Genomic DNA, 26,898 nt, shown 5'->3' with positions numbered 1-26,898 from the left:
CAATATCACAAATCAAGAATCATACCACTGCTACGCGGCCTTTTTCATCAGATGGACTGCCGACTCATCCGCAGACAAATAGAGTAGACGAATAAGGATGTGTTGGCAAAAGCTTAGCCGTGGTTTTTGATGAAATTGAGGAGAAGTTTGGGGAACTCATGACGACACCTTTTCGTGCGGAGACCGTTGTTTCTCCTGCAGATTGGCCGTGCTATCCTCGAAGAGTTCTTGACAGGTATTGCTGTACCTATCTTTCTGTCGCTTGGAGAGAACACCGGCGGCCTGCGATTAATTGATATACATGAAGCTAGGTGTGATGCATACGACGACTCGATCTGCTGCTATGTCCAAGGTTTCCTGCATACTCGACCCTCTTCTTGAATATCGCAAACATCGCGGTATGGGCATGGCGACTCTAGAATCGATTCATATCTTGAGCCAAAGGTTCGAAGGTCTACCAGAAGCATCAAGGTACGGCTCACATGCCACAAAGAGATAATCAGGCTCGGATAACCTCTCCGCACCATGTCACAAACCAACCTCGAACGGTTGATTCAAACCCAAGTGCCGGTAGTCTCCAACGGCCAATTGGAACAGCAGGAAGGTGCCGCCAGTCTCCCAATTCGTCACCTTTGTCCGTCACACCCGGTCATAGTCTAGCTTTCATTTATCCTCGCGAATGGTTACGCAAGGTCAGAACGATGATGTGTGTTTACAGAGCTCGTAACCGAGTCCGCGGGGTATGCTGGTGCTACTGATATATATACTAGAGGACGATGCCTGGGCTTGAGGCGAGAGCTTCATTGTATCCCAATTGACACTTAAAATGCGAAGAGCAATCTCCCTCCTTGCGGCTTCAGGCCTGCTGAGCTCAGTGCTCGCCGCTCCGGCTCCAAACAGAGTCAAGCCTCGCCAGGAATCTGCTGTCCAATTCTTCGACAACACCAACAATCCCACCGCCACTCCTTTTGGACCGGCAGGTGCTTCTGGTTCTCTAAGAGGTGGGCCTGAACTCAGAGGTCCCAACCCTACCAACGTTGTCAACTTCAACGACCCCGCCGTGGTCCCATCTAGCGCTTACTCTGTGCTTCCTCTCCAAACCGCGGATGCAGACACTGGATTCTACCTCGATCTCTCGCAAGTCGAAAACCCACAGCCCATTCGTGGCAATGGAGGAAAGTCGCCGACCGATCCTGGACCGAGGAACAGAGAGGTCGAGAAGCAGAACCCAGATTTGTTCATTCCCCCAGTGAGTTTGGATAATCTGTTGTTCTCGACTCCTTCTAATTGTGAGATTAGGGCACCGACGCAGGCGATGTCTCAAACGCCAAATGGCCCCTTGGTCTTTCTCACAACAGACATGGATTGAATGGCGCAGGCTGGGCGAGACAGCAGAATGTCAATCAGATGCCCATCGCCAAGAACATGGCTGGAGTTGATATGCATCTTGAGCCTTATGCATATAGAGAGTTGCACTGGTATGTCATCGGACAATGTCTATCCGTGGTCATCCGCTGACGAGCAATTCTAGGCACCAAGCCAACGAGTGGTCATACATCTTGAACGGCTCCGTTCGCCTTAACGCCGTCAATGAGGCCGGCGAGACGACGACCGATGACCTTCAAGCTGGCGATGTCTGGTTCTTCCCTGCCGGAGTGCCTCATAGCATCCAGGCACATGAATCTGGTGTCGAATTCCTCCTTGTCTTTGACGAGGGTAGCTTCAGTGAAGACAACACCTTCCTCTTGTCTGAGCTTTTCGCACGTAATCCCAAGTCGGTTTTGGCCAAGGACCTCCGTGTCGATATCTCCGCCCTCGACCATATTCCTCAGGATCAGCTGTACATCTTCAATGGCACAGCTCCTCCAACAAACGTATCTGACCCCCTCAACAACATCACCGGTCCTGCTGGTGTCATCCCTAACGACAAATCTTACACATACCACTTCTCCGAGCAGAAGCCTTATGAAGTCCAGGGCGGCAGCGTAAAGATCATTGACACCCAAACCTTCCCCGCCGCATTCGACTTCGCCGTCGGTCTCTTCACGATCAAGCCCGGTGCCATGCGTGAGCTCCACTGGCACACCACGTCCGACGAGTGGGACTTTATCATCAGCGGTCAAGGCCGTCTGACCGTGTTCCAAGCACCACAGTCATCACGAACTTTCGACTTCCAGGCTGGTGATGTTGGCTACGTCCCTGTAGTCACTGCCCACTATCTGGAGAACACTGGCACTGAAGACTTGGTCTACTTGGAAGTCTTGCAGGCGCCGATCTACAATGATATCAGTGTTGCTCAATGGTTGGGCTTGACACCTAAGCAGGTCGTGAAGGAACATCTTGGCTTCAGTGAAGATACACTTAACCGTCTGCCTAAGATTAAGCCTTTCATCTTGCCTGGAGATACGGACTTGAGTCAGACCAACTTCACCTCTGAGGCTGAGTAGATAATGGCTGGAAAGCGATCGGACGACAGTAGATCTGTCCGACACAAACAATTGCAGATGAGCCATAATATGCAATGCCCTGATGGCTAGTTGAAGATGTACACACCCTTCGCCGTGACTGTAAAGAGTGTTCGAGCCATGCTCATCATGTTTGTGAAGATCGAGATCATGGTGAGTGTCTTATCTCATTAATCAGAAGCTCGAACGAGACTTGGCAGAGCGGGAACTACTTCGTAGCGTCGTATTTTACACCTGTAAATTCTACAGGCCAATTAGAGCTTCGCTTTAGCGCAAGGTGTAAGAACTCGTTCGAGCGTCTAAGGACTTAATGTCACGATTTTGGTGGAAGGCCTTTAGAAATTCGACCCTCTATTTCCTACATTCTAACACTACGCTCTCGCACCACATTTTTACCAATTTATAAATCGATTTCCCGAAACTTCTTAACCTATAGATTCTATNATATAGGCGGAGACTTCGTCGCTACTATCCTAACCGCGTTACGCCTAAGTAGCGTTTGCCTACGCCGATGCTACTCGGCAATTCGCGTTAGTATACGGAGCTATACGAAGCCCGGTACACGGGGGTGTACTAGGACAGAAACTCTGCCTAGGACTTATTACGCCTCTTAGGAGGTAGCACTAGTTAGCGAGCTACGGCGAGACGTTAGTCCCGCGTTAGCATTATTATAGAGACCGACGCCGGTAAACGTAGGGTCATTCCCTACCGCAATTGTCGTAATAATAACTAGGACTACTTATAGCTCTACGATAATGGCGCTAGGGACTTAATTCCTTACTCGATCGGAGCAAACGGTAGTAGCTATGCTCCTTGCATGCACTAGAATATCGCCTATAAGGACTAAGGGGGGTAGGGCGGTTTTTTTTTTTTATGATGTACAAGTAGCAATAAAACACATTAAAAAAACATCTCTATCTTTTCGTGACTCGTATGCTAATAAACACGTCTTCTATATCAATTTAAATAGCCTATAGGTTCTACAGGTTAATTAAACCAGTTTTATCAACCTATAGAAACTATAGGCTATTTAAATTAATGGGCTTTTAATATCCCTACGTTTTAGAGTGATGTTAGAGACGTAACTCGTAGACTAATAAACATGTCTTCTATATCAATTTGAATAGTCTATAGATTCTACAGGCTAGAAAAAATGGTTTAATCAACCTGTAGAATCTGCAGGCTATTTAAATTAATAGGCTTTTAATATCCCTACACTTTAGAGTGACGTCGAGAGACTTAATTTAGCTACTACTTTGCCGTTTTTAGAATGTTAGTGCTTACTAAGCATAGCAAACTCGAACTTCGGACTAACTTTATAGCCTATAGATTCTATAGGTTCATTTAGAGCGTAGCTATATAGCTAACGACGTGCACTATCTAACATATCTTGCAATTTCTCGCTCGATATAACTAGTTACTCTAACCGCCGATTTAAGCGGTAGGCGTTAATATCCCTTTCGCTTAACGCCTTTCTACTACTCCTACTCTAAGGTATAACGGTCCTATATTNGCCATTTTATTATATAAGCAGTTAAGTCGGTCTACCCTAAGGCGATAGGCAATATATTTCCTCGTCTAAAGCGACCTATAGAATCTATAGGCTAAACGACGTCGGTTCCTAAGCGCCCTACNGCTCCGCGTAGCTCGCCGAGCCTAGCTCTTAGTACNGCGGTCGCCCTTTCCGTACCTTAAGTTCCTACTACGCTAACATCGGCCTCCCGCGTTTTAGCTTCTACCTAGCCTATAGATTCTATAGGTTGCAATACTGCCACTTTCTAGCCGCTAACGCTAGCTTTAATAGCCCCGCTATTAAACACACCCTACTATCCTATAGCCTCTTCCCCTTAAATACCTAATGGTTCTTAACCTATAGATTCTATAGGCTCTAGCGGAAGCGAGAGAGTTCTACTAACACCGGCTTCGATGCTACCCCCTTCTTTAACCTTACGGCGCTCGTAGAGAAGAGTAATAAGCATTCCGGCCGTCTTACGGCCTGTACTTTCTATAGACTCGGTCATAGTACCCTTAATACCGGTATTATTACTTAACTCGTCGTTTAATTCCTCGTTCGACTTATTAAGCTCTCTATCCTACCGTTAGCTAGCCTTATCTACGGCTACATAAGCTTAATCCTCGCCTGCCCCTAAGCCTATAGTAACACCTACAGAAACTATAGGCTGCACTTAGATGCTATCCTTCCCCTTTATAGACCGTCTCCTACTAGTAAGGACTAAACTTAAGTAGCTTAGAGCAGCATTTTATAACGAGGGCACTATTAAGGGGACCATTATAGTATATAAGTCTATCTAGCTTAAGAAACTCGGATACGATAGATAGGATAATTGCTTCTCTACTCGCTTATAGCCTATATATAGTAATTAACTTACGGCTTAACACATCCGCTCTATATAGGGCAGATTAGCAGAGTCTCGTCTAGCTTTTAACCGTCGTAAACAACTTATGCCTAGTATTAGCTAGTTTCACGTACTATAGGCCATAGTCTATCTAATTATTCGTACCCATTTCTCTAGCGATAAACTAGGCGACGATGCCTACTGCACCTTACTCTACGACATTAAAGAATAGGACTAGAAGGGCCTCGCTAAAGACAGTGCAAAGTATTACTAGTTCGAGCCTCTTATCCTATATGGATTTAATGCTCGCATTACTACACTATAGTACGATAGCCTTTACGCCCGTAGCATGCTTCTAATAGGAGTCGTTAATAACAAGAACGCCTTTAATAAGGCTATTAGTACGCTATCTCTACTAGAATTTAACGAGATTATAGAGGAGATCCGGCTTAAGGCCTTTACTCTCGATGCTTAGTCGTCGGCGTCNNAAGCACCTTACGATAAGGAGTTTTAGAGCATATGTCGCTACCTCTAAGAAGTAGAGACGTTCTANACGCTTAAGACTACTATTAAACACGGAGATATTAGAACACTACGTCGTCTTATGCCTCGCCTATCGGCCATGTTTTTCGGTGCTAGTTAATACAAGTACGGTCATAAGATGCTTTATCTTAACTAGCTGCTTTCGGATGCAGTATTAGAGCCTTATGTACAACGTGCTATCCTTATAGGAAGTCTTGTTAACCTTAAAGGCCTTCTAAACTCGTAGAAACCGATCGATCTAGCGATGGAGCATATTAATTACTTCTATAAGGAGGATATGAAGTTACGAAAGAATTTAACATACGACCTCTACTCTACCTTTAAAGATCTTGCTACGATAAGTAGCTATACTAGCGAGCTCCGTACCCGATATGAGGCGATATTTAGTAAGACGACTATAAGCTAACACTCTCCGAAGAGTGCCTTACAAGACATGTAGGCTATAGCATTAAAGCTATTTAAATCGGGATATACTAAAGCTCGTAGTCGTACTAGCTCTTAATTTAAGTCGCTAGACATTCTACAGGTCGGAGTAGAGGCATTTAGTAAAAAGATTAAAGAGTTTAATGCTCGTAAGCTCCGTAGTAGCATCCGTTAAGATGCCCCTTTTGCCGAGGGAGACGCCGAGTTNCTACTTTAACATCCCCTTTTAGATACTNCCGNANACGTTACTATAGTAGAAGAGGGGGACGATAGATTTCGTAATATAGACGACTAGGATGTACTAGAAGAGATTAATCTAACATCGTAAAGGGCCTATAGATTCTATAGGTTAACAAGTCTAGAGATCTAGCATTACTATGCTACGCGATAGTTATAAGCCTTAGCGCTTTACTACTAATCTACTCGCTTTGCTAGAGCCTCTACGACCGATATTGCCGTAACTAACCTGCATCTTAGGGGTTGCGGACCTATAGAATCTATAGGTTAACAAGTCTAGAGATCTAGCATCGCTATGTTACGCGATAGTTATAAGCCTTAGCGCTTTACTACTAATCTATCCGCTTTGCCGGTACGCCCCTCCTACTCGTAGGAGGACTCGCGCGACCGTACTAGCGAATAGCTTTACGAATCCGCTATACGCTAGTTTAGCCTGCCGTAAGGCATAAGTATATCTATTTCGGTCGCTGCCTCTAATAAAGCGGGAAAATCGTAGTCTACTTATCTAAAAGCAGAAGCTCTATTTAGGACTTTGCTCGATTTTCTAAGTTAAAGATTCTATAGGTTGATTATACCTGATTTCCTGGCCTATAGATTTAGTAGGTTAAAAAACAGAGCAGAATGTGACCGTCGTCTAGTAGCTCCGCGTGCGTGGCCTTAAGTTTAACTAATATAACGTTACATACAAAATCAAAACTTAAGATAGAAAATCGCACCTCGAAGCCTCTAACCCCCTTTTTGTCGGCCTATCGATTCTATAGGTTAGTTTTACTTAATCTTCCGGCCTATAGATTCTACAGGTTAGAAAGGAAATAAAAAAAACCGCAAGCTCGGCATGCGTCGCCTCGAGTTTAACGATACGACGTTACGTACGAAATTATAACTCGAAGATTTAGACTCCCTTTTTATTATTACTAACATTATTATTATAGTTACTATAACGTCTGAATCGTCTAAATCTGCAATAATAACAGTAGCATTTAACTATTAATGTGTTTGTTCTGTTTGCCTCCATTAATGGCGAGACCCTAGGCCCTATCGTATTACGTAGTCGGTGTTATCTTCTTAACTATTACCCCTTCCTCCTTCTTGCCCTTTACCCCTTCCTCTCTCTCTTACTAGCTAATGGCGCGGCCCTTTCTAATAGGCTTAATAACATCCTCTTCCGGATAGAAGAGAAGTCGCTGTCGAGGAGGGCTTAAGCGGACATACCGCTTTAATGAGGTTAAGGAGAGTAGATGCTATTAAGCGGACACACTGCTTTAATGAGGCTAAGGAGAGTAGATGCTATTAAGCATTCTAGTAATAGGAGGGAATACGTCTCTTACGTTAGCTTTAACGATAATCTCGAGGACAGAACTTCGACGCCTTAAGAACTCGGCTTCTTCGTAGGCTTTCTTATAATCTCGTTAAGAGTAGCGGCGTTAGCTACATTAGTAGCAGCGTCGATAGGAGAAGGAGGGCCCTAGATGTAACAGTTAGTATGCGAAAGAATAAGGAAGGGATATAAAGCGACAACATACACCTCTAGCCTTAGCTATTAACCTAGTTTCGGCCCTATTAGCGGCCTCGGTCTCTACTTACTCCTGCTCTGTTATTACTATTACTAGGCATAGATCTCTAACTCCTCGGAACGACTTAGAGATCTATGCCTAGCAATAGCGGAGGATACGGCGACTATAGGGACTAGGGGCCGAGAGATAGTTATCGTCCGTGTCGCCGTTATTAGATTACGACGACGGACACGGACGATAGCTCCTTATTAACGAGGAGGCTTATATATACCTGCATTAAAGGTTAGTAGATGTTCTAGATAAGCATTAGAGGAGCGCGTAACATACGATCTCTTAGCCCTGTTCGCGACATCTTTAGTCCTTAGGAGGGTATTAGCTTTTAAGCTCCTTAATGCGGCGGTAGGAGACGTCTAGTCTAGTCTAAGTTGTAGACTAGGACGCCTCCGGCAATTAAGAGCTAAAGTGCTAGACCCTACGAAACATGTTAGCTAGAGGAAGAAGATAGGAGATAGAGTAACAAACCTCCTAAGAACTAGAGAGATCGTTAAGGCTAGGGTGTATCCCTCCCTATTTGTAGTAGCTATAGAGCGAGTTACTCTAGGAGGCATGTAAGCGACTCGCTCTACGGTGCATATAAATAGGGGTATCCGACTAGGACATCGCGATCGAGGGCCGGTGCCTAGCATAGTAGGAGCTATACTAGGTATAGGACATCGCAATCGAGGGCCGGTACGGGTGCCCTATTAAATAGAGTTAGCAATGATAGAGGAAAGTTAAGGATAAGGACGAACAAACCTAGTAGATACTGCCCTAAGATCTCCCCTAACGCGCGACTATCTTATTATAGATATGATTTCGAGTTACGAATGCGATAGAGAAGGCGATCTCCGTCGTCGAGATAACGGCAGCTACGCGCTAGGGAGTAGGTAATAAAGAGAAGAGAGGAGGTAGTAGTTAAGAGAGAAGTAGTAGTCTAAAGAAAGGAAGGTTAGAGTTAACGCTAGATTAGAGTGAATAAACAAACTATAACACTTACTTTAGGGCTTAGCGTTGCTCGCGGAGCGTATACCTTAGGCCTTAGTCTTACGCTCTTCTTAATCCCTCTAGCCGTTAAACAACCTTTCTAACCCCCCTAAATTAATTATATAAGTCGATTATTTCCTTAGTTTGTGCTTCTATACTACTGCCTTAATTTTCCTGCCCGTTTTCTATTAACCCTACCCCGCGCGCGCTTTCTTTTTATAGAAGGACATTAATCGCGAGGAACCTATAGATTTTATAGGTTCCTCGCGGTTCGTTTACTTATATATCTATACTACCTTCTACATAATACTACATCTATCTCTCTCTCCCTCTCTCTCTCTTACTCTCTTACCCTCTATTAATTCTGTACATTCGAATAATATTAGTNGTGACGGGCAAAGCATTGCCAAGAAAGAGGTCCGGAGCATGTGAAATCAATCGCCGAAGCAAGAAGGCAAGCAGTCGACAAGTTTTCGTCGACATGCGCCAAACGATATGGACTTTGTCAACATGTCTGCGACGTACACCGCGGCCCTTGTCGCTACGAGGCATTCGTCTGCAAACCACAGGTGAGAGCAGAAAACAATCGCATTCCTCAAAAGGTCGTACTAAATGTTCAACAGCAGCAGCGGCTGATGGAGCCATTTCTACTGCCCTGCTTTCACGAGCTAGGTCAATGGCAAAAGAACACGATGAAGTTACAGCAAAACTCGCCGAAAACTTCGATACAAAAGCAGCCAAGAAGTTGGGACAACTGTCTTCCGTCAACAATGCATTGAAAGAGTGGGAAAAGGCAAACGATTCTTTGTCAGAATTGCGTACACTTCTATCCGACCCGAAGACAGACAAGGATCTCGTTGAACTGGCAGAAGAAGATCTGGAGTCCTCGCAGAACGAGTTCTCAAAAGCCTCTGATGAGCTCAAACTTGCGCTCGTGCCTCGTCATCCGTTCGCCGAATTGCCTTGTCTGATCGAAATCAGGCCGGGAGCAGGTGGAGGAGAGGCTGCACTGTTTGCTGGTGACTTGCTGCGCATGTACACTTCATACTGCAATCGTCTAGGCCTCCGAACATCACTGCTACAGTACGAAGATGCCGACGGCCATGGCGATCCACGAGGCTCAGACGCGCCACTGCAAGAAGCGGTGCTCGAAGTCGAGTCTACTGGCGCATATGGCATGTTGAGATGCGAGGCAGGAGTGCACAGAGTCCAGCGCGTGCCCGCGACAGAAAGCAAAGGACGCACACACACAAGCGCCGCATCCGTCCTCGTACTCCCATCCTTCCCCGAAGACCCCTCGGCAGAATTGGGAGAAAACAGCTTCGACGACCCGAATAGTGATTACTACGTCGACCCCAAAGATGTCCGTACCGATGTCATGCGTGCAAGAGGAGCAGGTGGACAACACGTCAACACAACAGACAGTGCTATCCGATTGACCCATTTGCCAACCGGCACCGTCGCTGCTTGCCAGGACTCGCGGTCACAACCAAAGAACAGAGAAAAAGCATGGAGGCTGCTCAGAAGCAGAATCGCCCAGTCAAGGCGTGAACAAAGAGAAGAAGAATTGATTGCATTGCGCCGCAGTGTGGTCGGTGTTGCAAAGATGGGCAGAGAAAACAAGATCAGGACATACAACTGGGGCCAACAGAGAGTGACAGACCACCGCAGCGGCATTAGTGTACACGACTTGGATGATGTCCTAGAAGGAGGCATTGAACTCGAGCGTGTTATGGAGAGTGTCAGGGGATGGCTCAGTGAGCAAGAGGTGCTGGGCCTGGCTGCCGAAGATGAGCTGGCTGCTAAAAAGGACGCTTGAAATGTATTATAGCTCCTCTTACTGTACAACATGACTATTCACCTGTCGATGGTTCGAAGCCGAACATCCTCTCGCTGCTTGTACGTTATTGGGGTCAAGACGGAGATATGGTGAGCTACTTGGCTGATAACCGGCCGAGGTAGGAGTCGCTCTTCACGCCGTTCTTGCCGCTCTGTGACGAATGTGGAAGGTGGGATGGCCGAACCGGCCAAACTGCCCCGCCTCTTGTACGTGATGATTGCCGTGGTCCAACAATTAATTCTACCATGCCTGTTGCCGTCTTCTGTGTCATATCTATAATCTAGCTTGCTACCCTTCTTCCTCTTTGCAAACCTCTACCACAGAGTTCATCCACCTTCTTCTCTTGGTTCATCTCGTCCATTGAACGACCCCACAATCTTTGAGCTTTCCCCAGTTCTACCAAACATGCCTCTCAATGCTCAAGCCATTTACCCGGCATCGGACCCAGAGTTCGTCGCCTTCCCTAGTCGCAGAAGTGTAGTCCACAGCACCAAGGGCATTGTATCGAGTTCACAGCCCTTGGCCTCAAACTGTGGCTTGCGAGTGCTGCAACAAGGTGGAAACTGTGCAGTAAGTAGAGCAGCTGCTGTTGAGGTACGACATGTCAGGACTGACGAGATGTCTAGGATGCCGCCGTCGCAGTTGCAGCCGGTCTGAACATGACCGAGCCTGGTAGCACAGGTATCGGCGGTGACATGTTCTGTTTGTTCTACGATGCAAAGACCAAGCAGGTTCACGCTTTGAATGGTTCTGGCCGCGCTCCTGGAAACGCAACATGTGAGAAGGTGCGAGAGTCCTTGGGCATCAAGGAGGGCGAGAAGGGCACTATCCCCATGGCGAGTGCTCATGGTGTTACTGTTCCTGGTGCGGCTGCTGGCTGGGTCGATGTAGTGGAGAAGTTCGGTAGTGGAAAGGTGAGCATGGAACAGATCCTGACACCAGCCATTGAGTTGGGAGAGAACGGTTTCCCTGTCTCTGAGATCATGGGCTACTACGTAAGTACTCGACCTATAACTTCGAGTCTAAGCACTCTGCTAACATCTTGTGTAGTGGAGCAAGGCCGAGAAGTCGATTCGTGATGCCTCACCCAACTTCGCCGAAATGTTAAAGAAGGACCCGAATGCACCGGACGGCTGCCGTGCTCCCAAGCCTGGCGAAATCATGCGCAATCCTACCCTGGCTCAAACCTTCCGCGAGGTTGCGAAATCTGGAAAGGCTGGCTACTACACTGGAAGAATTGCAGAAGAGTTGGTTAAGGTCGTTCAAGATTTGGGAGGCTTCATGTCTCTTGATGATTTGAAGAACCACATGGAGAAGGGCAGTGAAGAGGTTGACCCCATCAAGCTCAACTTCCGCGGACAAGGCATCGACAAGTCGCACGGAGAGACAATGCACGATAAGAGCTCAGAGGGTGTCGATGTTTGGGAACACCCTCCCAACGGCCAGGGCATTGTTGCTCTGATGGCCCTGGGTATGCTGCAAGAGTTGGAAAAGAACGGCAAGATCTCGACCTTCTCCGACAAAGACCACAATTCTGCAGAGCATATCCATGCTGTTGTCGAGACCCTTCGTATCGCCTTTGCCGATGCCAACTGGTGGGTGGCCGACCCTAACGTAGTCAAAGTTCCCTCGCAAGAGCTCATCTCGGAGAAATACCTCGCTGAGCGTGCTGCACTTTTCGACCCAAACAAGGCCGGTGACATTCCCGACCACGGTTCTCCCGCACACAACCACTCTGACACCGTCTACTTTGCCGCAACCGATAGCGAAGGCAATGGTATTTCCTTCATCAACTCCAACTACGCCGGTTTTGGTACCGCCATTATCCCCAAGGGCTGTGGTTTCACTCTCCAAAACCGTGCTTGCAACTTCATGTTGCAACCGGCAGACCACCCCAATATCTACGCCCCCAACAAGCGCCCTTACCACACTATCATCCCAGCTCTGATTACCAACAAGGCCGATCAAAGTTTGCACTCAGTCTACGGAGTCATGGGCGGTTTCATGCAACCTCAAGGACACGTGCAAGTGCTCATGAACATGCTCGTCTTCAAGATGACACCACAAGCCGCTCTCGACGCCCCTCGCGTCTGCATCGGCGCCGGAATGCCCGACAGCGGTGATGTCTTTGACAAGACTGTTTACCTCGAAGACGGTATTCCTGAAGAAACCGCCGAGAAGCTGCGCGGTATGGGCCATAATGTTGAGATCATCAAAGGCCATGGTAGAGGACTGTTCGGTAGAGGACAGGTCATTAGGTGGCATGTTGATCCTATTGAGGACCGTGGTGTTTGGAGTGCGGGCAGTGACCCTAGAGCTGATGGTCATGCTGTTCCTTGGATGTAGGATGTTTGAAAAGCTTTACTGTTTATCTTATGAGATATATGACTTGTCTTCTACTTTATTTTCACACAGATTCGGAGAGAGGCAGACTTGTGGGAGTACAAACGTCAATATTGCAGTTTCCGTCTCGCAAATCATGTCCATGGTGAAATACTCGGATTTTGATACTCAAGGTCCAAACATCCGTTCTCAAACAAAGCCCGCATCTCCACGTCCACCGTCCACGCACGGTCGTGGGGCATCTCTACGGTGACGTGGTTCATACTGAGTAACATCTCCCGATCGTGGAGTTACTGATACCCCGAACATCTCGTTGTCGAATATTGTACGCACCCAGTTTGAGTAAGTCCACAGATGCGTATTGGTTGTTGCTAGTGGCGATCATCCGCAACCAAGAAGCTGAGCCTCATCGCTTACACCACTTGTGTCGACATCTCGTCATACCAGCCAAGCTGTTTGACGAAACCGGGCTATCATGAACACATGGGAGTCATGAAGTAATGGTCGGCTCATCTTTACATCGTGATCTTAGGAGCCAGACTGAGCTCGAGGGAGGTATATAAGTAGGTCTCTCTGGCTTCCCAAGTGGTTGTTTCCTATCATACCATTTCTCTCTACTCCGACACTCGACCAACAAACAAAACACTCTCCAGTATGCCTCAAGGAACTGATCAGTCTCACGCCGTCGGTGGCTCCAAGGGTAAGCCTCTTCTTGAGCCATTGCTCCCCAACCATCCTTCTAACTCTCAGCCAGTCCCCGTAGGTGCACAGGAATCCCTGCCAAAGGGTGTCGAAGATAGCGTGCCAAACAAGGTGCATGACACAGGTATATTCTACAGCATTTTCTTTGCAGATGCAACGTCCCCAACCTCAGAGGCAGGCAGCACCGGAAGCAAGAGCCATGCCACAGGCCCTTCCAAGGTCCCCCAGGTCATCCAGGTTAGTATATTTGATTGATGTGTCATTTCTTCAGTGATCTGACATTCCGTACAGGAGGCAGCGCCCAAGAAGTTGGAACAGATCTTGCCCGAGAAGATTCATCCTACCAAGTAGGAGGGTTAAGTACGACTTGTCATGGATCTTATGAGATAAATAGCCGCAGCCGGCTCATGAATATGATCTTTCCCTAGACTTCTACTTATTCTACGTGTGTGTTCTCTCATACTGCCGTTGTTTGAGTCCGTTGATGTGTTCAGGACAGCAGTCTGAGATTAAATGGCGAGAGAGTCCAACTGTCGGACTAGAAATATCGTAGAGCTATGGTCAACTAAAGGCTCAATATCGAGCGAACTGCTCAACGAACGTATCTGCAGACCTACACAGCACGTGTGTGCACCTGGGGATACTGTTAACGAACACCAAAAGCTCAAACGTTCAATATGCTACTCCTCGCAAGCGATCTTTTGGAACGACCCTTGTCTTTGATTCACGAGACAATTTGCCAAAAGGTCAATCGGACCATTGCGAGAAGACGACCCTCATATCTTCCAACGTGTCGCGTCTTCACGCGCCCTTCGGTGAACAAGTGGAGCACCACACGCGCTTGACCGACACCGCGACTTCGGCAACTTGGAAGGTCCAAGAGATGCCCAGCACTGTGCACAGCCCGCCGGAAGTGATAGGCAAACGAGCGCCTATCCTCATGACTGGTCCACATTACTCAAAGATGTCTCCAACAACACTCTACTTCATGGTCCGCAGGCCGGCTAATAGTTGGGGTCGAGATAGAAGGCTGCCGCAGTAATGTGCTTCACTGCAAGCTTATCTGCATTTCGGAGATCGGGCCTGCATGCATATCAGCACATCAATATCGCGCCTATCTACAACCCTTGGATTTTGCGATAACTCTACTGACTTTACTGGGCAGGTAGACTGTAGGGCGTAGGTATCGTAGAGGCGTGCTTTTGAGTTGTTACGAGCTTCCACAAGTGACTAATCGTTATCCTCGTGGTTTACTGCCATGCCTGCTACCCGGTGTCAACCTTGTTGGGTTACGTTTCTAGCTCGATGTTATAAAGGTTAGATATGCCGCGGTGTTGATGAAAGTAAGGAAACCTCTCGTTTGATTCCTCACCCCTCAGGATGGTCCCTCGTTGCTACCAGTCTGTCGCTTCTGCGCTTCTGCTTCTCTCTCAGGTTGCCAGCACTTCCTTCGCTTTTAAATTTACTCCTACTGGCCAGACTGTGCAATTAGATGGAGCATCATACTATATCCCTCCTGATGTGGTCTCGACTATCACCGTCTCGAAGCACTTGAAAAAGGCTTTGGACAGTGCTGGTGGACTGCTCCCGTTTACTGTCGTCAACGCCAATTCTTTCGATTACGGTGAGAGAGACTTCAGCCAGGCCATTACTTCTTACACATCCACCGACGATGTCTTCAGCAAAAGCTTCTTGGAGGCTATCTATGTTCAATACTCTGGCGTGTCGAGCCACAAGTATCCAGGCTTCTCAGCACCCAAACTGTCTGGCAACAGCAGTGTGGGAGTCGTGACCACCGGATTCGCCTCAAATACCTCATCCATCCCTGCTGGTCCTTACTTTGTGACCTCGACTGGTGCAGTTCACCAAGCCTGGAAACTCTTCAGCGATGTCCAAGGTGCTTTCCTCGAAACCACCATCGCAAACCAGGATGGTACTTTCTCTGTATTGCCTGCAAATGTCGAAGGCCAATCTTTGGCGATTGCCGTACCTTCTCGTCTTTACTTCACCAAGACAGAAGACAAGCCGCTTGCAGGTGTCCGTTTGGGTATCAAGGATATCTACGATATTGCTGGTTTGAGGACTTCGAATGGTAATAGAGCATGGTATCACTTCTACCCACCAGCCAACGAGACAGCTCTTACTGTTCAGCGTCTCATCGATGCTGGTGCTATCATTGTTGGCAAGATGAAGACTTCGCAATTCGCCAACGGCGAGACCGCCACTGCCGATTGGGTTGACTATCATGAACCTTTCAACCCTCGTGGTGATGGATATCAGGATACCTCTTCTTCCTCCAGCGGACCCGGTGCTGGTGCTGCAGCATATGATTGGCTGGACTTGACTCTGGGCTCTGACACCGGTGGCAGTATCAGAAACCCTTCTCAAGTACAAGGTCTTTTCGGCAATAGACCCTCGTGGGGATTGGTGCCGCTTGATGGTATCATGCCCATGGCTCCTCAACTTGACACTCCTGGCTTTTTGACCAGACATCCAGACATCTGGATCGCAGCTTCCAAAGTGTTGTACCAGGATAACATTACTCTTTCCCACAACTACCCTTCAAAGATCCAAACCATCGGCTGGCCTACCAACAACAGCTCAGTGGCCAATGGTCTCCTTCTCTCCTTCCTCGACAAGCTCAGCACCTTCCTCAACGCCACCACCTCGACTCTCAATATTACCGAACAGTGGACCGCCTCCCATCCTGCCAACGTGACCTCCTCTATCGTAGAACTGATGAACATAACCTACCCCGTCCTAATCGGCCAACAAACAACCTCCATCCGCGACCCCTTCTACGCCGCTTACTCCGCCGCAAACTCCGGCCGCGTCCCCTTCATCAACCCCGTCCCCATGACCCGTTGGGCCTGGGCCGACAGCCTGCCCAAATCCTCCGTCGCCGATGCCGCACACAACAAAACAATCTTCCAAACCTGGATCCACGACAAGATACTCACACCCTCCGAGAGCACATGCAGCGACTCCCTCGCCCTCTACGTCGGCGGCGCGGGAACCACAAATTACAGAAACGCATATAGAAAAGCTCCGGGCATTCCGTATGGGTTTGATACCAGTAAGGTGTCGAATATGGGCAGTGGACCTGATTTTGTGATTCCGATTGGAGAAACACCTTATGTGTCGAACATCACTCTGCAAACCGAGTATCTACCTGTTAGTGTGGATATTCTGGCTGCTAAAGGTTGTGACGGTATGATTTTCGGGTTGGTGCAGGATTTGATCAAGGCTGGTATGATCAAGGGCACAAAGGCTGGATATAGTGCTGTTAGTGGTGAGCAGATTTTGTTCTAGATGGTGAATGATAGACGTGTATGTAGAAGTAGATTTTTTTGTAATGAATCATATGAGTTTTTTGAACTTTCAGGATGGACAAAGTGGTGTGTCGTAGCTTCTTCCTTTGTCCAAGATCTCCCACTCCGCCGCTCCAGCGATCGTGTCTAGGATCATTATGCAGAGAGGCAAGATATTTCTGAGACTCGTGCAACCTTGCAAAGAGAGGGATCTGTTGACGAGCTTTCGGTGGGAACGACGCCGATTCAAGAAACATCGTGCAATCCGACAGCCATAAGCGTGACAAGGTTTAGCACGTGGGGAGGAAGCGAGCTAGACGTGAGGAGCGTTGCAAATTTATATGAATAATGGCGCGCTTGAGAGCGCGAATGCAGTCTTGAAGATAGTCCTGCTCTACATAATCTTTGTCCGCTCGAGCGACAGGTCCTCTGCATACTCGTATAAACGACGCTGGGATGGCCAAAGTGGAGATGGGGGCTTGCAAAGAGCTCCCAGAAACTGGCGGAGAGTTTTGCAGAAGCTCCTCGTCGGCGTCGACTCGAGTGCTCTGGGACACTTGGCTAGCCAAAGGGCATGATGGTGTGTGGTGGTGCTTGTTGAGCGATTTCAACCCGAGCCTCTCAATGCCATATCTACGATGAGTCTTCCTCTTTCTCCGCCCAAGAAACCAGCGCCCTCTTCTCCCTCATCTTGCTCAAGGTCGAGACTGGCATCATATGATCTGCGAACCATCTCTTCATCGACCTTGACGCCATTCTCAGCCAGCGCTCTGATGCAACCAGCGACTCTGGCAATTTCTCTCCTCGTATCCGGGCTGATGTCGTCGTTCTGGCTCGAGTACATTGTGGTCTTGACTTGTTCTTCGATGCTGGTGATGCTGACGTCCTTGCTCTTGTCTGCCTCGATGTGCTTGGAGATCCAGATGTAACCGTTGACTCCGAGAATGACATCAACCTCACCACCTCTGCTAGAGGTCTGCAAAGTGAAGATCTGTCTCTTTGCCCTCACGACACCAGCGCCACCACCAACACCCGACACAGCCATAAAGTAGCCATTGCGCAGCTTGCCATACTTCAAACTGCGGGTATGTAGCGACGCCGAGCCATCCTGGAACAAACTCTGCACCTCCGCAACCAACAACTCCCCCTCTTCAAAGAAGGTGCGGATGTTCAACTCATCCACACTAGTCCTCTTGCGCAAGATACCGCCGGGCAAATTGATACTGCTCAACGGCAAGGCAGCCGTCAAGGCGCCGGCGACATCAACCTTCCACCTCCTCGATTGCACCTCGACAATCCTGCCAATAACCAAATCTCCAATCTCTGGCGTGTAGCGTGCGCGCAGCGGTACCACGGAGAGCAGTTTGTTTGTCTTTTGCAATGTGCCGGCGAGGGTGGAGCGGATGATGGGAGCGAGGTCGCCGTTATCGTTCGTGTATGTGCCGTGGCCGCGCATCCATTGGGGATCCGAGGTGATGACTTCGCCGGGGGTGATGATGTTTTTTGAGCGTTTTGACGAGCGCGCGGCGTGGTCTTCGTTGTCTAGTTCCATTTCGTCGTCTGAATCATCGCGACGATTTGTGATAGCAGGCGCTGCTGCCGCGGGTGCAAATATTTGGATCGGCATTGTGTGAAATGTATGTGTGTCTTGTGAATTCAAGACTGCGAATAATTTCTGGATGAAGCTCCAATTGGTGATGCAATTGTCAAAGTCGATGCCAAGCCTCAATTTTGTGCAAGTGGCTGGTAAACTGTGCAACAAGATATGCACGATAATGATCAATTGGCTCAACTTTTGTCAACGAAGTGATTGCTTTTGACCGAAACCATACACGCTCTTCATGATATCGTATGTTTTGTAACATCGGAAGTCTTACTGCCCGTGGAGTACTATACAAATGTCTACTCGTAACGCCATCCGATAAATCCATTCGCCCTTACTCAAAGCTAAACCTGCTGTTTGGTCGTGAAGATTCTCCTTCTCGAATTTCACTCCTCAACACTACCTCATTCGGTTGTACACTCCTTCTTTCCACTGGCGACTGCAATGAATCACCTGTAGGTGTTGCTGGGTTGCTTCGGTCGACACCATTATAGACCTCTTCTCGCCTTCTCATCATCTCCTTTTCTGTGATCGATCTGCCATCTGCTTGTGCCAGATCAGGCATGTCACCAGGCATCTCATAGATCTCCAACCCCCCGGCCTCACTCGCTGCACCAGGTGATGCTAGTGCGGGTGATATCGGATCTGCTTGTGTCGATGACCATGTGCTGCCTCCGTATCCCAAGGTTGTAGGGCTCGCTAAGCTTGAATCTGGACGTTGTGGTGATTTCAGGTCGTCGTGAACTGTCGATCCTTCCAGTTCTGCTTTCGGGAAAACGGTCGTTCCCTTCTCTCCGATGCCGATTGTTGTACGAGAGATCGAGTCCCTGGAGGGTGAAGATTCGTCACCTGCCTCTTCCTCTGCCAAACGAGCCTTCTTCTTCCTCTCGCGGCGGATGAACAATGTAGCAAGAGCGATCAGAGCAACAACTCCAATAACACTTCCTGCTACAATACCACCGATAGCACCGCCACTCAGTCCGCTTGAAGAGGGCCCTGAAAGTGTTCCTGACGTTGTCGAAACATTGACTCCAGACGAAGCTCCACTGTAACCACCATTCTCAGACGCCGGTGCTGGCTCAATGATGATGATTTCCGTAACGTTATTAATATTCTGTGGCCAGATACATTGAGAGACATTGAATTTCGTTCTTTCGTAATCCACCGTGATGTAGGCTTCCTGCATGAATGTTCGACCAAGGGTGTATTGAGTGCTGTTCGCTGCCCGTCTCAGCGGGAAATAGCTTGATCTGTCCGCCAATCCTTGGTACGGTGACTGCGCTGTCATATCAAATGCAGCGTATGGCAATGAGATTGTTGTTTTTTGAAGGCCTGCTGCTGTGGTGCCAATAGTGAAATTGACATGGGCATTGCGGGCAAGAAGAGTGTCGTGAAGAGATGAGTTGACGAGGTACAGGTTGTAAGTCGAATCCCACGTCAAGCCAAACTCCCTCTCAAAAGCTTGACAGGCATCGAGTGGAAGCCAGATCTGGCTCACTGTGGAGTCAATCAAGGCATATATCGGTGCGGGTAAAAGCTCAACACTGGAGGTTGAGTTCAAGGCGGATGTAGTGATAGACTGAATTGCTACCACGGTGTCTCGTGCTGGATCAGAGGCAAATTCGAACTCGACATTGTTGGCCTCGAATCGACTTTGGTCATATCCACCGAGTGTCAGAGATCCTGCCACGCCCGAGAAGCGGTAAGGGGCGCCTGCTGTGTATCCGAATGAGATGCTGGGGATTGTGCTCTGTCCCTTCAACTTCGTCATGAAACTCGGCCATGTAGAGGTATCCGACCAGTTCGTAGGCTTCGGGTTCAGTCCCAAACTTCCAAGCCAGAAATCTGACACTGCCAGAGCACCAACTGTCGTGTCCTCCAAGACAGTTTGATTGGAGTCATCCAAGGCTATCCTGTCGTAGCCGTAGTATGCGTTTCCAGTAATTCCAAGATCCTGTTCAATCCCGAGCTCGAAGAGTCCGACATAGTCCCAGTTTGTAGATTGACTCAAGTTGAAAACCTCCCCTCGTGACTCGACGCAGGCATCATAATTGGAGTACATTGAACATCCTTCCGGGGCCACAACCCAAGTCTGAAATGACTGCCATGATGGTAGAACGCGTACCTTCTGTGCAGGAACTCCTACACTGAGATCAAACGAGGACCATGTTCCGTCCAGGCCGTCCCTAGGGAATATCAGTAAGACTGTGGACGTGTCCGAGAAACAAATCAGCATACCAGACTTCACTCGGGTTGACCACTATTGGTTGTGCACTACAGGAGACTTTCGCGACATTTGTCGCCAGAATAAAGACCACTCCGACGGGGCTCCATGAACCGAGAAATGATAGCACCATGTTGACAGATTTTCGAGTCACCAGAGATGTCAAAGAGATGTGTCTCGGACTACATGAGAACCTTCGCGCGTTGAGCGGCTCTACAAATTCTCGAGTCGTAAAACTTCTTTGCTTGACTGAGGTCGATTGACAGTCATGCGAAAAGAAGTCAGACGGCAGACAGCCCTGTCAGCATAAGATCGCAGTACCCACCAGCCGTCGGTTAGACCGAAAGCTAGGGAATTGGAGTGCGCCAATCGTATGGCGCTGGGAGCCTGCATGAGGACGCGAGCACTATCCACGTCGCTTGTCCTGGGCGTTCATCAGAAAGGATTCCGGACTGCCGCATGTGGCGTCCTCCTCGCTGATCTCAAACGAAAAAGGATTTGTAGAGAGCAGTGACCCTCTGCCCGTTGCGACTTGCTACAACACGAAAGCAAAAAGGAAGATGGCACGAAACCAGATGCCACTCTCCGTTTCTGTTCACGCACTTTCTGCTGAATTGTTTGCTGCTCGAAGCCTGCAAGGACTCGAAATTCACAATGCCTTGCTTGGCAGCACGTGCATATTCGGTTAATTATTATGCATGTTCTTCAAACACAGTTCCATCGCGCGAACCCCGCGGAGTGGGCAGCGATGACCTCTTTCCTTCCTTGTCACAGCCTGACGAAACGCAAGGGAAAAGATCCAAGCAGCGTGCCGCGCCGCTGGGCTGGCTAGACTCGACAACGCTCTACGGACTTTGACATTATTGCGTGTTCACCATGTACCTGTAGTTACGTCTGATACCCTACCCTTGCTGCACTTGCTCCGAAGACGATTATCGCAGGTGTGCGAGATCCCCGCAGGTGTGCTTCATGCGTGACTATTCTGAGGAAGGCTGATGTTGTACTACCTTCGGTAGCGATAGTTTGTACTCATCTCGCCTCTTGGATCGGAGAATCTGGAATCAATGATATCGTGTATTTTTACAATCGCTCCATTCCTGACTGAGCTACAAGCCCCGTATCGCGCACTGACAACGAAGTTCGTGGCTGCGCTCCGGCTCTCAGAAGTGTCCTGGGGACAGCAAGCTTTGAGGCTGGCGGGCGAAGGATCCTGCACGCACGGCCGGGAATTGGAGCCAGTCAGCAGGTCTGCCGCCTGTTCGAGATAGATGTTGAATAAAACTAATAGACGCGGTAGGCCTTGCAAAGACCCTGCTCATCATGCCATTCCGCTGAAGTCCTTTCTGCAGTTTGTGTGGATCCCAGTACCCGGCCAACTCACACTTCCTTGTATGTACATTAGGATAGCGGATCAGCCTTGGCATAAGCAATGTTCTTTCGTTCTTTCCTTCACCAGGCCTGAAGTAGCAGCATACTGTGACATCGAGCTTGTGAGGTCGTCGCGTTCGTTTTCTTCTTCTCTTCTGGGCTTTCTTAGCAGTCTCTCGTTACTACAGCTCGATCCGTCATGAGCTTCTGTCTCGCATAGCGGCTATACTTCAATCTGGTGTAACGGCAACATGTCGATTTATACACTCGCTTTCATCGCGTTACTGGCAGGGGAAGGCGTTTGTGCGGGTATTCAAAAACGCTCACAGCCCTATGGTGTGTAAAAAGAGATATTGCACAAGGTGCCTGGACTGACTCGAACAGGGTGGAACTCTACATCGTCTACAAGCACAAGTTCTTCAATTTCTTCCGCAAGCCTGAGTGTTTCTACATCTCACGGCCCAAGTTTGTCGCCGAGTCTCAGCCTGTCGTCCAGTCTAACATCAACGACATTAATCTCATCTAACGGAACGGAGGCAATATTAACACCAACATCTATACAAAGGTCATCTCGATCACTGGTTTATTCGAGCCAGCAATCGTCCGAGATTCCATCGTCAGCTCAGCTATCCACATCGCAAAGTAGCTCACCATTACTGACACCAACATCTTCACAATCGCCATCTTCATCACTAGTACATGAGAGTCAGCAATCTCCAGAGACTCTCTTGTCGTCTCAACCATCCACAGCGCAAAACGGCTCACTCTCAACATCATCATATTATGCATACAGCACTGGCGCTTTACCCGGGAGCGTTAAGTCACTGGAGTCGAAGACACCTTCAGTTGCTGTTCCACCTACTTCTTTGTTATCCGAGGAAACAAGCACACAACTTCGCCTTCCAGTACCCTCGTCGGGACAGGTCGCAACGGAGTCAGCCTTGCCGACTGCGCAACCAGCCGCGGAGGTAGAATCTCAGGCTTCATCAACGCCCGACGCAGAGGGTGTGGAAGCCTCACTGACGGCATCGCAAGCAGATGCGCATGTATCGTCAAGCACATGGCAGGTCGGCATCTCACCGTCGGCTTACGCAGCAAGCTCTGCTTTGTCAGAATACCCACCACAATCGACCAGCAATTCCGGATTTGGCGGCCTGGGCTCCATTATTTGGTCTGGACTTTCAGGATCTCTGCCGACTGACAATGCTGCCCCTGGTAATGCCGATATACCACGCCCGTCAGGATACACAGGAACTGCTCCGTCTGGTGGCACTCTCGACCATGGTTCAAGCCCTTCTCCAGTGTCAGAATATCCAGCGTCAACGCCGATGAACGGAAATCCTGTAGGCACTGCCGGATCAGCCGTCCTTACCGGGTACACGGAAACATCACTGATCGTAATAGTTCCGACTGATGGATTTAGCACTGGTACCGGTGTTCTCTCTAGCACAGGCGCTGTCTATCCGGCTGTTACATCGTACGCTCTCACTACCCAAACTGGCCTAGTGCTACCAAGTGGCAGCGGTGCCGGCGTGTTCTACTCACCAAAGTATTCGTTCAGCTGGAAGTTTAACACCACTACTATGCGTCCATCTCTCGGAACAGGCATCAAGGCACCGAGCGGCAGCCTCCCTGATCGCCCGTTTCCTCGACCATCTCCTCAAGACAACAAAGATCATCAGGACAACGCAACTTGCGGTGGTGTCACCGTCAATATTCCCGACGCGACACTAGACTATTGGTACACGACGGCTTTCGATTACGCGGCAGCCACATTCTCGATCCAGTTTGATGGCAACGATTCCCAAACTGGATGGACGCTTCTGCCTGCCACGACTACATTCAATGTCACCGATGCATTGCAAGATCCAACTACTTATTACGTCGCCTCCACAATCGCCACTCACGCTAATAGCACTTCGGTCTCGTACTATACGACGGTAGACACAAGCCCAACCCCTGTCTATGCATCCACGGTAGTCGTTACTCAAACAGCGACTAACACACTTGACTCTACGAGTGGCAAAGGCGACATACCTTCTGATGCTGTCATCACTCCGCCGCCTGCCAGTACGGTCCTGTCCGCTGGACCTAACCAGCCCTCGCTTACCGCCTTGACTAACACTCACTTCGTCTATTTCTCTCAATATGCGCTCGACACAGAGCACACGACCACGCACAAGAATGGTACACCAACGTGTGTGACATCCAGAGAAGTCAAGGATCTTGGTCACGCTTTTGCTATGGCGTATTATGGAGACGATCCGGACGGGCAAGCACTGGTTACTGGTGATCTGTCAGAAGAATTTCTCAGACTTCTCCCGCCGCACCTCAAAATTGCCGTGGGAGTCTTTACTGCAGAACCTACATTAATTGTCCCAGTTCAAATTGACTATGTTGCGGAAGGAGTTCTGGCAGTCTCGCAGACTGCCGAGTCGGAATCATCAGCGGCCAAAGGGCACAGTACGTACCCGTTGGCGTATTCTTCCGCATTAGCAGCAACCTCGTGGCTAGTCGTGCCGGGCCAAACTTCACCTCCATCATTCGCTGCTCCAAGCGCGGCCATACCTAGGCCACCGGTCATATTCTTGAAGCCTACTGGTACTTCTAGCATAGCCGTCACCAATACGCAGCTAGCAACGAACTTCTACATTGTTTCACCAACGAGTACAAGCGCTCGAGTAGAGGTCACTCAAGTATCTCTCTATGTCGGGCCGAACTCTGGACCTACGAAACTGCCTGTGGGAGGAAGCCCTGGCGTAAAAGGAGGTGATGGCTCTGACTCTGGTTCAAAAAGCAGTGGCTCGGGTACACAGAGCAGCAACGGAAACAGTGGAACAGGCTCGAGCGCTGGTTCGAACGGGGGGTCGAACAGCGGGTCGAGTGGCGGTTCCAGTGGAGATATTTCAAAAGGCGGCTCCGGCAGCGGATCAAACAGCAACGGCGGATCTGGAACTGGCAGTGATAACACGCAGAATGGCGGGTCTTCAGGAGGATCGAGTTCAGGGAATGGAGGCTCGGGCTCAGGCTCTGGTTCCAATTCTGGTTCGACATCAGGAGGGCAATCATCTGGCACTTCTGACTCTAACTCTGGAGGTTCAAGTTCAGGTAGCGATAACACTGGCTCAAGCTCAGGAAATTCTGGTGGCTCATCGGTTGGGACAAATTCTGGTAGCGCTGGAAGCTCTGGGGGTTCATCTGGAGGTTCATCTGGCGGCAACCCGCAAAGCGGCAATTCTGGTGGAAGTTCAGAGGGCAGTGGTTCGTCATCCGGCAACAATGGAGGATCGATTTCGAACGGTGGTTCATCTCCAGGTTCCAACGGTGGCTCTCAACCGGGTGTCGACTCCGGATCAGGCGGCAAGGTCATTATTCCCGTACCGGTTATAATTACAATTGGCTCGACAAAGGCAACAATCAGCCCTGGATCTACTGTCGTTATTGGAACACAGACGCTGGTTCCTCAAAGAGCAGCAGTCACAATTGACGGAACGCGTGTCTCCATCGGTCCTACTGCCGTTGTCGTAGGCGCTGAGACTCATGCTTTTCAAGGATCCACTTTCCAAGCAGCAAACCCGGTCGCACCGACTGTCATCACATATGGCGGCTCTGTTATCACTCAAGCCCCTGTACCTGTGTACAACATTGGTGGAACTGATGTTCATGCAGGGGAAGTCGTGACCATCTCAGGTACCGTCGTATCTGCTGCCTCTAGTGGTGGAGTCTTGGTGATTGGATCAGACACTGTATCTATCGCCGTTCCAAATTCTGCGGTCACACTGAGCACAGCTGGACGACAGGTCATCGTCAATCCAACACCTGCATACGTGGTCGGTGGTCAGACTTTGGCAGCTGGAGGCCCTGCAGTCACTGTTGATGGCACCCGCTTGTCTTTGGCTCCTTCCGCGACAGCGATCGTGGTCGGCTCTAAAACGTCCCAGATTGCGGCGGCAGCCAATCCGACTCGAGGCGCACTTCTTACTATAGGTTCCAAGACGTTCACTGCAGATGCATCGACGCGATTCGCTCTTGGGTCTGATGTTACTTTGGTTCCCGGCGGATCTGCAACTGTGGAAGGTAAGACTATCCATCTGGGCCCATCCGGCTTCTTAGCTTCACTTGCAGTTGTAGATGGAGTGACGCAGACTTTGTCGCCGCCATTGATCACTCCTGCACCTGCCTTCTATATGGGCGGCAATGCATATGGAACCAACGGAGGAGCAGCTTTCGTGGTAGATGGTCAAGTCCTGACGCCTGGAGGGATAATTACTGTCTCTGGTACTCCTGTGTCTTTCGTCAAGGAGGGCACAGCTGTTGTAGTCGGCGGCTTCACTCAAAGGCTTCCTCAAACTCAGGCAGCTCAAGCTCCAGTGCTTGACTTTGGTGGCCAGGCCTACACTGCTCAGGCTGGTTCAGCTTTCGTGGTCAATGGACAAACTCTTACTCGTGGAGGCGTGATCACGATATCGGGAACCAAGGTCTCGTACGCCAGCGAAGGCACGGCCGTAGTAATCGATGGTGTGACTCAGGCACTCGATCAGGCAACATTAAATTCAGCGCCAGTACTGACCGTTGGAGGACAAGCATACACAGCTCGCACTGGATCGAACTTCGTCATCAATGGCGCTACTTTAGTGCCTGGTGGCCAAGTTATAGTAGATGGCACCACCATCTCCCTTGGAAGTGGAGGTACTGCTGCAATCGTGAATGGCGTAACCCAAAGGTTGTCTCAAGCGATAGCGGAGGCTGTATTGAGCATTGGTGGCCAAACGTATACTGCTCACAGTGGACCTGGTTTCGTGATTGGAGGACAGACTCTCGTTCCGGGTCAGATCATCACAGTAGATGGCACCACAGTGTTGCTCGAAAGCGATGGAACAGCAGCGGTAGTCAACGGTGTCACTCAAACACTGTCGTCGAACACGCCAACATCAGCAGCGGCAGC

The 26,898-nt window shown here is 49.3% G+C and overlaps 7 protein-coding genes across 7 annotated transcripts; 5 read left to right on the top strand and 2 right to left on the bottom strand.

Annotated features, from left to right (window-relative positions):
• The first annotated feature begins 656 nt into the window (after window positions 1–656).
• On the top strand, window positions 657–2,575 carry M438DRAFT_396055 (oxalate decarboxylase, secreted). Its single transcript, XM_029909246.1, has 3 exons — window positions 657–1,249; window positions 1,300–1,478; window positions 1,532–2,575. The coding sequence occupies exons 1-3, from the start codon at window positions 827–829 to the stop codon at window positions 2,445–2,447; spliced, it is 1,518 nt and encodes a 505-aa protein (XP_029762078.1). The 5' UTR covers window positions 657–826; the 3' UTR covers window positions 2,448–2,575.
• Window positions 2,576–9,043: 6,468 nt separating this feature from the next.
• Window positions 9,044–10,381, top strand: M438DRAFT_270572 (release factor; the record flags this gene model as incomplete). Its single annotated transcript, XM_029900400.1, has 2 exons — window positions 9,044–9,131; window positions 9,189–10,381. The coding sequence occupies 2 exons, from the start codon at window positions 9,044–9,046 to the stop codon at window positions 10,379–10,381; spliced, it is 1,281 nt and encodes a 426-aa protein (XP_029762077.1).
• A 277-nt stretch (window positions 10,382–10,658) lies between these two features.
• M438DRAFT_315936 (gamma-glutamyltranspeptidase) lies at window positions 10,659–12,748 on the top strand (the record flags this gene model as incomplete). Its single annotated transcript, XM_029902674.1, has 3 exons — window positions 10,659–10,972; window positions 11,029–11,397; window positions 11,453–12,748. The coding sequence occupies exons 1-3, from the start codon at window positions 10,808–10,810 to the stop codon at window positions 12,746–12,748; spliced, it is 1,830 nt and encodes a 609-aa protein (XP_029762076.1). The 5' UTR covers window positions 10,659–10,807.
• A 344-nt stretch (window positions 12,749–13,092) lies between these two features.
• On the top strand, window positions 13,093–13,798 carry M438DRAFT_315934 (uncharacterized protein; the record flags this gene model as incomplete). The annotated part of the gene is made up of 4 exons (XM_029902673.1): window positions 13,093–13,445; window positions 13,500–13,571; window positions 13,626–13,684; window positions 13,739–13,798. Exons 1-4 carry the CDS (start codon window positions 13,400–13,402, stop codon window positions 13,796–13,798), a joined length of 237 nt encoding a protein of 78 aa, XP_029762075.1. The 5' UTR covers window positions 13,093–13,399.
• A 1,029-nt stretch (window positions 13,799–14,827) lies between these two features.
• Window positions 14,828–16,759, top strand: M438DRAFT_270865 (amidase signature enzyme; the record flags this gene model as incomplete). Its single annotated transcript, XM_029900432.1, has 1 exon — window positions 14,828–16,759. The coding sequence occupies one exon, from the start codon at window positions 14,828–14,830 to the stop codon at window positions 16,757–16,759; it is 1,932 nt and encodes a 643-aa protein (XP_029762074.1).
• Window positions 16,760–17,084: 325 nt separating this feature from the next.
• On the bottom strand, window positions 17,085–18,417 carry M438DRAFT_344316 (uncharacterized protein). Its single transcript, XM_029905193.1, has one exon. It carries the CDS (start codon window positions 18,383–18,385, stop codon window positions 17,366–17,368), a length of 1,020 nt encoding a protein of 339 aa, XP_029762073.1. The 5' UTR covers window positions 18,386–18,417; the 3' UTR covers window positions 17,085–17,365.
• A 981-nt stretch (window positions 18,418–19,398) lies between these two features.
• On the bottom strand, window positions 19,399–21,182 carry M438DRAFT_315926 (acid protease; the record flags this gene model as incomplete). The annotated part of the gene is made up of 2 exons (XM_029902672.1): window positions 20,600–21,182; window positions 19,399–20,547 (listed from the first exon to the last, which is right to left on the bottom strand). Coding segments are annotated over exons 1-2 (1,266 nt in total), but the record flags the coding sequence as incomplete, so codon positions are not given.
• Window positions 21,183–26,898: the final 5,716 nt, after the last annotated feature.

This window comes from Aureobasidium pullulans, assembly GCF_000721785.1.
Source record: "Aureobasidium pullulans EXF-150 unplaced genomic scaffold scaffold_6, whole genome shotgun sequence".
Lineage (NCBI taxonomy): Eukaryota > Fungi > Ascomycota > Dothideomycetes > Dothideales > Saccotheciaceae > Aureobasidium > Aureobasidium pullulans.
Note: the sequence above shows the minus strand (reverse complement) of the source record. Positions and strands in the feature narration are given on the sequence as shown.

Coding starts and splice junctions, on each gene's coding strand:
- M438DRAFT_396055 (XM_029909246.1), top strand. CDS start 827: ATGCGAAGAGCAATCTCCCTCCTTGCGGCTTCAGGCCTGCTGAGCTCA. Junction 1,250..1,299: donor CAGATTTGTTCATTCCCCCA/GTGAGTTTGGAT, acceptor TTGTGAGATTAG/GGCACCGACGCAGGCGATGT. Junction 1,479..1,531: donor GCATATAGAGAGTTGCACTG/GTATGTCATCGG, acceptor GAGCAATTCTAG/GCACCAAGCCAACGAGTGGT.
- M438DRAFT_344316 (XM_029905193.1), bottom strand. CDS start 18,385: ATGCCGATCCAAATATTTGCACCCGCGGCAGCAGCGCCTGCTATCACA.